This window comes from Podarcis vaucheri, assembly GCF_965113315.1.
Source record: "Podarcis vaucheri genome assembly, chromosome: 8".
NCBI classification, from domain to species: Eukaryota; Metazoa; Chordata; class Lepidosauria; order Squamata; family Lacertidae; genus Podarcis; species Podarcis vaucheri.
In genome coordinates, this window is record NC_138766.1 from 70659044 (window position 1) to 70673419 (window position 14376).

The window sequence follows — 14376 nt, forward strand, 5'->3', positions numbered from 1 at the left end:
CCATTTTGTTGCTCCAGTATCACTACTCTGATTGGTCCCCTTTTAACCATACCAGTACTTATTATTTTAAACTCCATGAGCCATGACTTATCTGTTAAGACCCAAAATATATTATTATTATTATTCAGTGTGTTTGTTTCCACTCCAAATTATTTTAAAGCTCTCCTGAGGTACATTATGAAGACTTCCATAGACATTTCACCTTGCTTTTAATTAGGTGTGCTGTATTCCTTTCCAGCAAAGCTACATGCCTATCAAATTGCACCTGGTTTTCATACATCATTATCTCCTTCTGACTTGTGAGAATATTACTTCTTAAGGTCATACCATTGAGTTTGTGGTCTTATCCTTGCATTTCTACATCAACTGTATTTGTCTGAGGAATTAAGTGACACCAAAGGATATGAGCCATGCATATGCACGCTCAGCAGAACGTTTGCTTTTCTTTTGTTTCTTCCTTTAAACATGTGGCTCTGTTGTTGCCTTGTAGAACCTAGAAAGCAGGAAGCTATTCCTACCCTTGATTTACATACAATGGGAAATCTAAACTAGATTCTTAATCTGGACCATGGAGAACTTTGTGGTACCCCAAAAAAGATGTATGTGGGAGGAGTCAGTCATGCAGCGGAATGTCAGTATATAACATGAATTAAAGCAATTTTAACATATATAATGACAGAATAATACTATATTGTAATAGTAAAATTTGACTCTACCTTTGGTACAGACTATTACCATGGTTTGCTTTAATTTGAAACTTTACATTATTTTCTCTGTAAACACTCGATACTCCCCAAGCTGCTTCTATCTGGCATTATGTACGAAAATTGGAAGATGCATCCAAAATTTTACTTTCCCACACTTCCCTTTTCCCCTATGTTACTTGTAAATCTTTCTTACTCCATTCTGTTCAGCCTGCTTTCCACATTTTTAGTAAACTAGTTGAATACTGGAAAGCAACTCTTCGTTTTTTCCTTTTCTTAAAGTTTGAAGATCCCCCACACCCATTCTTCTTCTTGGTTCATCTGAAATAAGTACTTAATAAAAGAAATTTATTTATTTGCTGTAATTATGGTAAAATAATCCGGATAATTCAGTAGCAGAGAGAGAGAGACATGTGAATATTGCTTTTCATGTAGGCTGTAAAATCTTGCAACCTTGTGCATAACTTTTCAAATGAAATTGTTTACACAATGGATGATTATGTATCTATTCAAATTATGTAGCATCCAAAAATAAATATTGTAACTTTTAACAATTTAGAGTGCAGTAATCAAGACTGGATTGGATCCAGAGAAGAACAAGCAAACTTATCTAATGCAACTGTGTTTTCCTGGCTCCTCCTCCCCAGTGAACCCCACTGAACCCTCCCCAAACTCCTATTTTGCTTGACTGACACAATTCCAGAAGTATATTGGCGAACTGAAACATATTCAGAGAAAGGTTATAAGGATGGCTAAATATCTGACCATCAACTTATGTCAGAAAAGTCTGAGGGAATTGGCTCAGGTTCTTATCTCAGTGCTTTTGCCACACCTCAAAAAACTGAACAAGCACAGCACAGTAAGCTTTCAGCCAGATGGCTACAAATGTTGGCTAGGCTTGGTAAGCAAGTGTTGGTTTCTGCAGGTCAGCTTGTAACGTCCAGTCCCACCATAATAGCACAACATTACATGAATTTATTAACACAGATATTCATTGAATGAAGTGATGTAACTGTTGATATTTTTAAACAAAACTTTTTATTATTTCCACCGCTTTTGACATGGTTTTCCCCTTTCCGATTGTACAACTATTTTTCCTTCTGCCCCCCCAAATAAGCCCTCCACATGTTTTACACAAGTTAAAATACTGAACAACATTTTTGTTCCTTTTTTGATACAGTCACAAGTAACGTGGGGAAAGTGTAGCATGAATTAAGGTAGAATACAGAGGATTTCTCCCATTCACCCCTTTTTGAAAAGAGCTCTACATTGATTTGTTTTAAATAAAAATGTTTGCTGTAATGAATGTTAATAAATGGAAATATAGTTGATTCAAGCTACAATGCAATATAGCTTTTCTAAGTTGCATGGACAGAGAGTTTCAGTGATACAATCAGGGAAAATCTGCATCTAGAAGTAAACTCTAGCCTTAGCCTGTGAACATTCATGCTATAAAAGTGTTTGCTTGGCAATTCTAAACACAACTCCTAAGAAGTAAGCTACACTGGAGAAATTAGAACTTACTTCCAAATAAACATGCACAGGACTCCTTTTTTCAAATGCAGCTCATTCTAATGGTGAAGCATTGCCAGGATTACAGGATTGGACTTGATGCTTCCGTTTACTTTTTTAATAAACAAAACCTAGGAGCACTTATTGCACTAGTAAAAACCAGTTTGAAACCAGAGTTTCAGATATTAAATGGGGTGTGCATCCCCTGGGTTTGTATTAAACATGGTTCATGCTGGTGCAAACCATGATGGACCATGGCTAAGGACAGTGGGAGGAAATTCCTGTGGGGGTGGATAGGGGTTGCAGAAGTGAATTCATGACCCTGGGACCAGCTTCTAAACTTTAATGACATTACATCTTTATTTCACTTGATGCTGATCTGTATTCATGGGACAGTGCTATTTGAAATTGGTGTATTTAATGTGCCTCCTTGTGATTTATATTTTTTAGCATAGCATCAAAATGTTTAAGCCTTTTAAAGTACTGATGATTATTTTTCCAAATGTCTATGTTTTCATTAGTGTGCCTTAGCTTTTGGTGTTATTTTTGGCAGCAACTGAGCAGAAATAATCTTGTTTTCAGTTATTTGATTTGTATGTAATCCAGGACATTTTATTTAATGTTAAGCCACTTAAAAATGCTACTTGTCTCTGCTTACGACTTATGAAGGAAGTACCAAGGCCTGGCTCTATCAACTTGGGATTGAGGCCCTTTGGATCTTAGGCCAAATTGATCCAGTGAGGATACAGCCCATTGGTTGCCCTTCCCTTATTGAAACCACTTTCTGTCTCAGGAAACATGGAGGAGGGGAATAATCATAGAGGATGCAATAGGAAAGAGAAAGGGTATATGAAGAGGGGTTGGTTCTTTAATGCATATATATTGCTGTTTTTCCTGCTCCTGCCTCGAATCTACAGAATGATTGCAGAAACTTATTGGGACCTGTGCTAAGAAATGCAGGATAAGATGCATGTGTGGACATAACACTAAGTTAGCTGGCATATTGTCATCAGATCAACTTGCAGCCCCTGACCCTTATTCACTGACATCTGTCTCAGGAGAGCACTTTGGAGTTGCAGAAACAAATAAATATATATATAAAATATACAGTGTTACCATATTTTAATGTGTATAAGATGCCCCTATGTATAAGACAACCCCCCTTTTTTAAACCCAAAATTAAGAAATTAAGTTGTTTAGCTTCTTTTGGGGGGTGGGAGAGGTCACTTCTACCAATTGCTCACCTGCCTGCCCGCTACTGCCAGTCGCATACCTCGCTGCAGCCGCCAAATGTCTGCTTGCTCACCGCCACCAACAGCCCCCCGCTCATTTGCCGCAGCCGCCAATCGCCTCCCCGCCTTGCCACAGCTGCCAGTTGCCTGCCCAATTGCCGCAGCCAGTCACCAGCAGGCCTTGCTGCAGCCACCAATCACCCGCCCAGTCGTTGCTGCCAATCTCCTGCTTGCTGCTGCCATTAATCGCACGTTCCCCCCCTCTGCATTCATTATCCATGTATAAGACGACACTCAATTTTTGCCTAATTTTTTTTAGCAAAAAGCATCTTCTTATACATGGAAAAATACGGTATATTGTATGTTTATAATATATATGTAAATATATACAAGCGTAATATATGTAAATAAATAGTGGGGAAAGTAGGATTATTCACCTGGGAAACCAGCTTTTCTCCTTCGTGAGCTATTCCTCAAATACTGGAAGCACTGACATCCCCTTTATCTTCTCTATATTTCCAATAATAGTCATGCAGACAAAGAAACCTTCCATTTTACTTACTAGCCACCTTTCATCAGGTGGCAGTCCCAGAAGTGTCAACGCAAAAAGATTTTTAAATATTTATAAAATTAAAGTTTGTCTGGGTTTTTTTTTTAAAAAAAACCCTGCTTCATCACGAATGCCATAGTTACAGGGGGAAACTCGGCAAAAGTAAATATGAGAGAGGTGGATTGTGAAATGATTATAGGAAAAAGTATTTAGAGTTCTTTCAGATTTAGGCACCTACAATCACAACTAAAGTTTTTTTGGAATAATTCCTGCAGTTATTGAAACCTTTTCTTTTATGAAATCCTCTATTTGAATTCAAGCTAATAAAATGGGAAAATATCATTTACATTTCCTAAACTTTAAAATGTTTGTCATATGCTGTGACCTAGATTTATTAGACTGTAGTAGTTTTAGTGCATTTTGGCTGGGAAGTGTGTCATGACATCAGTGTAATCTATGCAGTATGTGATTTCAGTTGGTCCCAGTGTTAAATATTTTCATAATTATGCTGGTTTTGGCAGTTAACTTGGAACTTTTAATGAACATGTTTTATTTCTGGGCTTGTGAGCAGCCACATATGTTTCAAAAATTAATTGTGTGTTTTCAGAGTTAACATTGAGCAGAAATATGTATGACTGCAGATTTCTTTGACATAAAAGGTCTAAATAGCAAAATAGTTCTTGTAAGGTCATGGCCACATGAGTTGCCTTGTAATAATTAGGGTTTACATATTGTGTTAAAGATATCATTAGCTGTTGTTCACTTAAAAAATAATATTTTGAGAACTTCGCTTTGGGGTGATTCCCCCCCTCCCATGTTGATAAGAACAAGCATAACTTGGTTTGCATGTCACATGAGGCAACATCTAAAACAGGTGGGAAAGTAGATCTGGCTAGTGGGTCCCGTTTTGCCAGGTGGCAAGCTGTGCTATAGAAGAAAAGCCAAGCCAAGCAAGGCTTGAAGTTACCGTCTGTGGTGGTGACTCAATTCTGCTTTCTGCAGGGATCGGCTGTGCGACTGAGTTCTTCATGGGAATCTTGGTTGCACGGCTGACCCAGTGGGCTTGGAATTGCTGCCTCTTAGCTGATAGTTGGTGACTTCAAGCCCTCTTTGGGCAGAGGTCAGCTGTGCTACCCAGCAGTCTTGTTCTCACTGCCAGTCAGCTGATCAGCCATGACAGCAAGTCTTCTTTGCCAGTGAACCATCAGGAGCACGGCTTGAGGCTTTTGATTTTCTGTTGACAGCCACATCTGTGCTTGCCCCACATATGACATCCAGTTTGGGGCAGATGTGCATGGTTTGTGGGAAGACAGTCTCACATATTAAATTGGGATCTGTGCTGCGCCTTATTAGGGCTGTGGGTCAGAGTGCTACTACAGCGTTCCGTAGAAGCCAGCACTTTTGATTTCTTTCTCTCCCAAACAAACCACAAAAGGAGGTCAAGGACAAACCTTAGCTGCCTCTCATGGATTGCTTTGAGAGAAACAAAGCGCAAATGCTTTTTTGCACAGAACGCTAAGCTAGTGCTGCGGTTAGTTTTCTCCTGGTTTGGCAAAAGTAGGTGTGGCATGGCTATACTTTGAGCAGCATGCACTTGTATGCTGCTCTTGCATGGTAAACTATAATGTATTTTACGCTATGGCTTCCTATGATGTGCAAACAGGGCCAGAATTTGATAACCTTAAGATACTCCTTTTGAATCCCACATTATTCAAATATTAATTAAATAGAGATAGACATAAATGCAGGGCTTTTTTCAGCTGGAACTCACAGGAACTCAGTTCTGGCACCACTCAGGTGGGCGCCATTGACATTCTAAGAGAACGAGGGAGTCATTCATGGTGAGTTCTGAGCTCCTCTTTTTCTAGAAAAATAGCACTGCATAAATGACTTTTTTGCATCAACAAATACAAAGAATTGAAAGAGGTGTCAAAATACCAAGGTTCTTTGTTTATTACATTAAATAATTTTATATTAAAAAGAGATATTTCCGTTGAAAGGGAGAATTCTAGGCATCTTACACTGTACAGATGTAGTATCCTTTCGTATTGTTGTGAACAAGTACAAACGGCCATTGTGGCAGTTGTATAATTGTAGACTGAGAAATTTAAGCCATAACCCCCTCTGAGCATGCATATATGGTTCTTTGAAACTGTTCTGCCCACCAATCCAACCATTATAGAATGTTTAAAATGGGATAAGCAATTATAGAGCACAGTTGTCAAATTGTTAGCACTTTTGTTTGTTTTCATTATCTTGTGGTCAACAGCTTTTGTTTCTAAGGTATTAGACCTATTAGACCTCAACTTATCCATTCTGCTGTTCATTCCTTCCCCTATTACATATTTAATTAGTTTGTATCTTTCTTACCTTTGTTACTTTTCACTAGCAAACTGTTTTTTATTCTTTATTTTCTTTTTTAAAAAATAAACCCCCCCCCCACTATTTTTTTTGGCCATTGTGGATTCAGTATGAACATTTGTTAACTTTTATAGGATGATCATGAAAGCTGTGGTTCAAGTTCAACAAATCGTAGTACCACGGAAAGTGCAAAAGCAGCAGTGAAACCAAGAAGAATTCAACAGACTACTCCTGACCCAGATTTACCACCAGGTACTTTGTGATAAAAAATAATATAGCTATTTTTAGGACTCTGTTCTTTTGGCGGTTGTTAGTTTGCTTGAAGCTCAGGAAGCCTGATGTTTTGTTTTATTTAAACACTTGATATCTCTTCAACTGGCAATTTTATTTTTTCCTGTATTTGGTAACTTCTTGGTAAGGTTCCCAAGCAAAGGGTTTAATAAAACCATGATTTCTTTTTAGGCTATGTACAGAGTTTGATCTGGCGGGTTATAAACAATGTCAACATTGTCATCAATAATCTCATACTCAAATACGTGGAGGATGACATCGTTCTGTCAGTCAATATCACTTCAGCAGAATGTTACACCGTGGATGAATTTTGGGATCGAGCGTTCATGGACATATCTGGTAAGCAGACTATTGAGTTTTTAAATGACATTGTACATTTTTTTTAAGATAATGTTCTAAAATAATTTTGCAGAAATAGCGATCAGAGAGACAAATATTGATCTATTTTAGAGGTGAGCTTTATTCTCTGAGTTTCCTCATTGTGTTCTTACAACACGATGCATTGTATAGCTTCAAGCTTTTCAGATTCTGCACAGACTTGAAGCAGACACCAAGTAGGCAGCATTTGGAACTTCCTCACTCCTGCAGTCTCTCCAGCGTTTCGAATAAAACTTCGATATGTTAAACTTGTGAAGGGTCCTTTAAAAATGTTTCTATGTATTAAGTAGTGCGAAATAAATATGAGCGTTTGCATATTTACTTTGCGTTATTTGCTAAGAACTGAGCAACATTTTTCTTCCTTTTGAAAGCAACTGATTTGGTCCTAAGGAAGGTGATCAATTTTTCCGACTGCACGGTTTGCCTAGACAAAAGGAACGCTAGTGGCAAGATTGAATTTTATCAAGATCCCCTGCTTTACAAGTGTTCGTTCAGAACTCGTCTACATTTCACTTACGATAATCTTAATTCTAAGATGCCATCCACTATTAAAGTAAGTACTTTTCTAGATCTTTTAAATTTGATGTATGAATTGTTTTTCACCATGTACTCCTAAGAAAAATGAAAATCGACCACCTAAAACAGATTAATTTCTGCTCTGCCTTTGGCACTCATTTCTGAGCCTCCAGATGTGAACATTGGGTGGCTATAGCCATAGCAGGACTTTGTGTCCCAGGAAGAGTAGTTTGGCTGTTAGTGGGTTACTTCAATCATTTTATACATTTTTTGAGATACAGCTTCTAGCATTAGTGTAGCTAATTCATCTTACTTAATTTAGCTACTTCTTCATAGTGTGAGCTTAAGGATACTTAATTCTGGAACTTGTATGGATAATAAAAAGGCTGACTGGGGTAATAGATAAGTGAGAATTCAAAAATATTATGATGTAATTCAAGGTACTTAATAGTCTTTAATGAGTTTGTGTATTCTAATCTACTTCAAGAGAGAATGCACATACTGTATGTGGGAACAGTGGTGCCAGAGCAATCTGAAAGCACATAACACCATGTACTGGGGATGTTTTGTGAATTTTTGAAATTAGATTGAGAAAGCGAAGTATTGTCTGTTCTGAACATGTTTCCAGATGTGTCCATGAGTACTGTAGTTTATCTGTCCCTGTGTGCAGCTAATTATCCTGATACTATTGATGCCAGATGCCGTATAGGAGTTGTTTTGCACATACATTTATCCAGTAGCATGTGGCTGTAGGGTCTTAATTCAGACTAACAATTCATTATTAGGTACTTAAAGCTATTCAGTTTAGTTTCAGTTTGTTTAACTGCAACAAACTTTCTCCTGTTTCTAAGCCAAGGATTGGAAGCAGATATCCAGAGTGGTTCAGGATCTATATGGCTCTTTCTAATCAATACAGCTATCAATCTGGCATTCTCTGTGGCATTTATCCGAGCTTAATGTTCTCTTAGATCAGGCATAGGCAAACTCCGGCCCTCCAAATGTTTGGGACTACAATTCCCATCATCCCTGACCACTGGTCCTGTTAGCTAGGGGATGATGGGAATTGTAGTCCCAAACATATGGAGGGCCGGAATTTGCCTATGCCTGTTTTAGATCTTCACAGTTTGCACTGCATGCTTTAGTTTCTAAATACAGTGGTACCTCGGGTTAAGAAAATTCATTCTGGAGGTCCGTTCTTAACCTGAAACTGTTCTTAACCTGAAGCAACACTTTGGCTAATAGGTCCTCCCGCTGCTGCTGTGCCTCCAGAGCACGATTTCTGTTCTCATCCTGAAGCAAAGTTCTTAACCCGAGGTACTATTTCTGGGTTAGCGGAGTCTGTAACCTGAAGCGTCTGTAACCTGAAGCGTCTGTAACCCAAGGTACCACTGTACTAAAACGGGGATAGGGAACCTTGTGCAGTCAAGGGCTGCATTGCCTCACGAGCAACTTTCTGGGGCTTCATTTTGGCAGGCAAGAACCATTATCACAGCTCAATGACACATTCCAGCCTGGCAAAAACACTCAAGGAGGGAATGAAGCTGCCTAGGGAGCAGTGTTGACTGGTTAGAGTATCAAGGACCAGGCACTCAGCCTCCAGCCTGAGTTCCCCACACCTGTCCTAAAGTCTATGACAAGCACTGTAGACAAAATTACTTGTCAGATTCTGGAATTGATATTTTCTCAACTTGTCTACAACTTTGCTATGCATACAGTAACACTAGATGGAAAGAGATGACAGCTAAAGTCATTTTGAGATATTTGTGCTCAGCAGCTTCTGAAACATAAACAGGTTCTTGTCTTCTATTAATCATAATAAACTCTGACATGCTAAATGCACTTCACTGTGGTACTATGCGGCTATTGTAGGTAAGCAGAATATTAAATCTTGGCCTTCTCTCTCTCTGAATCTTAAAGTTTGCCAAATTTTTGTTTTTGATCGAGGAATGAAGTTCAGTTGTGGGCTTGATCATTAACTTTCATGCCAGGTTTTAGCAGAGGGGATATTTTAATGGCAGAATCACAAACTTCTGACAGCATATAATGGAAATTTTGACACAGTCTTCACTAATGTCAATTGGTGCTGTGGTTCTAATAAGGAATTCTGTGTTTTCTATTCCTTCATTACTTATATAGATGGTTTTTAATGAATTCTGAGTTACCATAAAAAGCATGCCAGGGAACATAGATTAGTGTGAGCATAATTATAATTACGTTTATAAATAACTTGCCTGGTTATCTCTGTTGGTGGCCACAGTTCCTCATCAGGGTACCCTGGAAAATCTGTCATTAAAAATGAAATTAACACCATGTTTAACATACTTCATAATTACAATCTTCATTTGCCTTAGATGTATATTAACATTTACTTTTAAAATCTGAATTTTGTCTCTTGTTGCTTATGTGGAGCCTGGTCCTATATGCATGTTTAAATCTGACTGTGCTCAACAGAATTTATCCCTTATTATGCACGGGTTGCCATTTAAGACTGCAGGAAAAAGGCACTACTGCTTGTGCAAGGCAGTTCAGCTGAATTCTGATAATTTCCCTGTCCTACTGCAACTTACGCTGTTCCAGAGGATCCATTGTTGCAGAATTGGAGTTCCATTCATTCTTCCTTTCATGTATTGAAGGGAATTGGGCCAGATTACCCTAGGGGGCCTCTCTCAGCTCTACATTTCTTCAGATCCAACTCAAGGCTTTTCTCTGTACTTGCAGATCCACACTTTAGTAGAAACCCTGAAGCTCTCCATTACTGATCAACAACTTCCTATGTTTATTCGAATAATGCAACTTGGAATTTCACTCTACTATGGAGAAATAGGCAACTTTAAAGATGGAGAAAATGAAGACTTGGTTTGTCACACTAAGGATGTTTTGGGGCACATCTCAGGTAAGACAGATTGAATTCGTTCACAATCCTCCAAAAGCATCAGAGAAATTACAGTTCAAGTGCAGATAATGCAAAACGAGTAACTGAATAACAAGTAATTATTCTGTTAGCTTCCTAGAGAAGCTATATGTAAGATTGTGAAGGCAGAACAAGTGTCCATATAAACCATTTCATTTTGGTCTTTTATGGAACAATTTTTCCAAGGTTAAACTGGAACTTTGTAATCCATTCAAACAATAACATTGTGTATTATTTTTAGGGCAATGAAAAATATTTCAAATTGATTGCAATCTGTGTTGTATTAAGGGCTTGATTCTTTTCTTGGGTTGGTTAAAAGAGCTCTGTAACTGACTTTGAGGGCCTCTGTACTAAAGGATTGCCACCAGTCATTTTCAAAATATGTTCCAAAACCATGAAGTAAACAGTTCAAAATTCTTTCTTATTCTTACCTTAAAAGTACCTGGGATAAGCTGATACTCTAAATTATTCTGTAATTCCCATATTTTAATTTATTTAGAAGTAGTCAGCCCTTAAGTCACATCAGCTAACTTTACTAAAGAACTGATTTAATAAGTCAATAGAGCAGCTTGCCTCGGAAGCTAAGTACTAAGTGTTCTTTTTCATTATTTATAGCACCTCATTAGTATTAATAATTATCTAAAATGCAACAGGACTATTTAGGCATAGTTGTTAACCACAACCTGCAATTTTTTGTGTGAAAAAATAGATATTTGCAAGAAATAATGTAGTTACAGATTGGTGTGGTATCCCATGGTGCCGCCTCTGCTAACAGAAAGCATCTCTCAATGGGATGGGGAAGGAGGTGGTTTTTGATGACGATCCCTGCAGCCCCATACAGAAGCCCAAATTTATTTAACAAAACTTATATACCCTTTGATTGTAGTAAAACCTCTTAAGCTGTGAGTTCTAAAGTGTAGGTGTCGTCACACTAAAAGATTGATTTTATACAGCAGTGGAATGAGTATTATGTGGCACCTGTATCAGTTCTGCAGATTGAAGCAGTTGAGAGAGCACATAATGGGGTAAAGTTATCCTGTAAGTAAACTGGTCCCAAGCTATTCAGGGCTGACTGAAGAGGGTTGAGGAAATCCCTTGGGACAGATTCTTGGGGCACTACCAGTCAGAGAACACAATCCTGGCCTAGATGGTCTGACTCGCTGTAAGGAGCCCTTATATGTTTGATTTCATTGTCCCGGTAACTAGGGTAGGCTGGCTGCTTTCACAGTTTACATTGCTTTTATTTTCATTGGTCTTTCTTATAGGCTCTTTAAAAAGCACAAGATTCTGGAGGCACAGTACTTTTAAAGGGTTTACACATCTTGCAGAAAAATTATGGCCTGAGGCATCAGTTTGTCCGATTAATATGCCATGTCACTCTAGACATAGGAATCAAAAATAATCCCTACAGTTCCTATCATGTTCGGCTATGAGACCACCAGCTAATTCAGACTAATATAGCGATGTTTTATTTGCGGGGAAAGGCCATATATAACAATGTGAGCTTTTTCCTTTTAAAAATATGCATCTGGACCACAGCTCTGAGCAATGCTTTCACTGCAGGGGTAGAAAAGCCAAAAGCATCTACTTTTTGTTGCTACTCATGTAGGAATGTGTTGTTGAAGACTTTGTCTGCTTTTATTATGACCTACATTATAATATTAAATCCAATATAAATATGTATAGACAGGACCTGTGCCTAGGCAACATATCACATACCATTCAGCCTGTACAGCCTCTTACTTTTCGCATTGTTTGTACTGCCTTTCTCATGAAATAGAATAATGAGTAGAACAAAAATGATAACAAAGGAGATATTAAGATGCATAATTGATTGTGCCATTTCTCCCGAATTAATAAAGTGTGCAAAAAAGTTGCTGCATGTATCTGTATGGTGGGGGTTAGTAGATATTTTCTTGTTGTGCTACATATTCTATGTTTACTCAAGTGTTTCATTTTCATATTAATTATAATTGCTTAATTTGATAAGATTTGTGGTGTCTAGATTGTATTGGTTAATGTTAGGGGGAAGAAGCCAACTCTGCTTCACTCCCACTCAAGTGGAACTACAGTCATACCTCAGGTTAAAGTCGCTTTGGGTTAAATCTTTGCAAGTTGCGTCCCACAGCGACCTGGAAGTAACAGAACGGGTTACGCCACTCGCACATGCGCAGACGCTCAGAATGGTGTCGTGCGCATGCGCAGAGGCGGTGAATCACGACCCGCGCATGCGCAGACGCAGGTTGCATTCTGCTCATTGTGTGAACGGGGCTCCGGAATGGATCCCGTTCGCATCCAGAGGTACCACTATACTGGTATCTGTGGTTTGTGTATATGCTGGTTCAGGCTCAAATGAAAACAGGACCCCTACCAAAGCCATCTCCTGTTCTACCTGTTCTAAAATGTTCAGGATAAACCCTGCCTTTTATCTAAATGACGGGGAAAAGCAGGATATTACAGCATTAGGACGGGACTGCTGACTGTCCCATCACAAAATGCGCAATCCCAAAGTGTCTGCATTAAATTCCCACCATCCCCTTCCCAACCTACTTCCAGATGAAAAAGATACCCTAACTGTGGTGAATTTGGGAAAATGGCACACACTATCCACAGTTTTCCAGGCTCCTCTGCAACATCTCTGCTACAAACCATAGTTAATTAAAAGTTCACACGGGTTTCTGAAGGTATGGATTTGATTACTTTATCCATCAGCAAAAGGTGACATAAATGAAACCTAGCATTTTCCTGCCAATCACAGTTGTCAATACCTTTAAAGGGATAAAATGGGGACATTTCTGCTGTTGAAGGAGGCCTGTTTGGACATGATATACTTGAAATAGTTCAAGAACAGTTAATCCTTGCGTTAAGACTGTGCTGGTGATGCTGCCAAGGCCGGGGTCCAGCTTGTGTTAACAGCCATGTAAGCACTGATTGCATAAGTTTAGGGATTTTGCCTGATGTTTGATATCAAAGAACCTTTTAAGCATTTGCAGCTCATTCGTTTACTTTTCCTGTTCATCAGCTCTGGAAACTGAATAAACGTTATCAGCTAAATTAGGCAGGGATTTTAAAAAATACTTCTAATTGGTATAAAACATAGTATTTTTTGCCGTGTTTCCTCTGAAGAGAGTTTAGTGTGAATCGCTCAAGTTCACTATGAGAATTCTGACAAGGAATGTATTTCATGACTTACGGAAGAGTGTATAGGGTGTCTTGTAATTTGCTGCTAATTTAATTCTGCAGTTTTTCATTATGCTGGCTATTGTGTTCAGTAGTACTTTTTTGTGTGTGTAGTCCATACCCTCCAACGTTTCTCCCATGAAAATAGGGACATTCCCTTCCATAATGATAATTTTACTGTTTATACCCTGTATACATTACTGGGTTGCGCCAGCCACTCTGGGCAGCTCCCAACATATACAAAAACATAAAACATTAAACATTAAAAAAAACACTTCCCTATACAGGATTGCCTTCAGACAGCTCGGGGGGGGGGGTCGGATAACTCCATACCCTCCAATATTTCTCCAATGAAAACAGGGATACCCTAAGGAAAAGTGGGACATTCTGGGATCAAATCAGAAACCGGGGCAGCTTCCCTAAATCAGGTGTACCTTTATAGTTTGGATCAAAACAGATGATTTAGGACAAAATGAAAGCCAGATTTCATAATTTTAATTAGAGTTTTAAATGTAAATTATTTAGTGTTCATCAAATATGACTTGGTTTGAAATGATACCAGGAATGTAATATAAAAAAATATATTATAAATCCACATACAGTGCACTGGGCCCAGGAAATCTTGTTGGCATCCCTGTTCATACTGCAAGGTATAGTATATATTGTTTAAAATACATGTTGTATGTAAGTATAAAATAAAATGCGTCTTGTTTCTAGTTTGTGGCCAATACTGTATTTCAA

At 38.4% G+C, this 14376-nt stretch overlaps 1 protein-coding gene across 5 annotated transcripts in view; it reads left to right on the forward strand.

The window, feature by feature from the left end:
- VPS13B (vacuolar protein sorting 13 homolog B) overlaps positions 1-14376 on the forward strand; it is a 368427-nt gene that overhangs the window by 29704 nt on the left and 324347 nt on the right. For all 5 annotated transcript variants that reach the window (XM_082235378.1, XM_082235375.1, XM_082235376.1 and 2 more), the window contains exons 4-7: positions 6494-6611; positions 6822-6989; positions 7400-7581; positions 10263-10437. In XM_082235378.1, coding sequence (XP_082091504.1) covers positions 6494-6611; positions 6822-6989; positions 7400-7581; positions 10263-10437 — 643 coding nt within the window. The remainder of the gene's footprint in view (positions 1-6493; positions 6612-6821; positions 6990-7399; positions 7582-10262; positions 10438-14376) is intronic.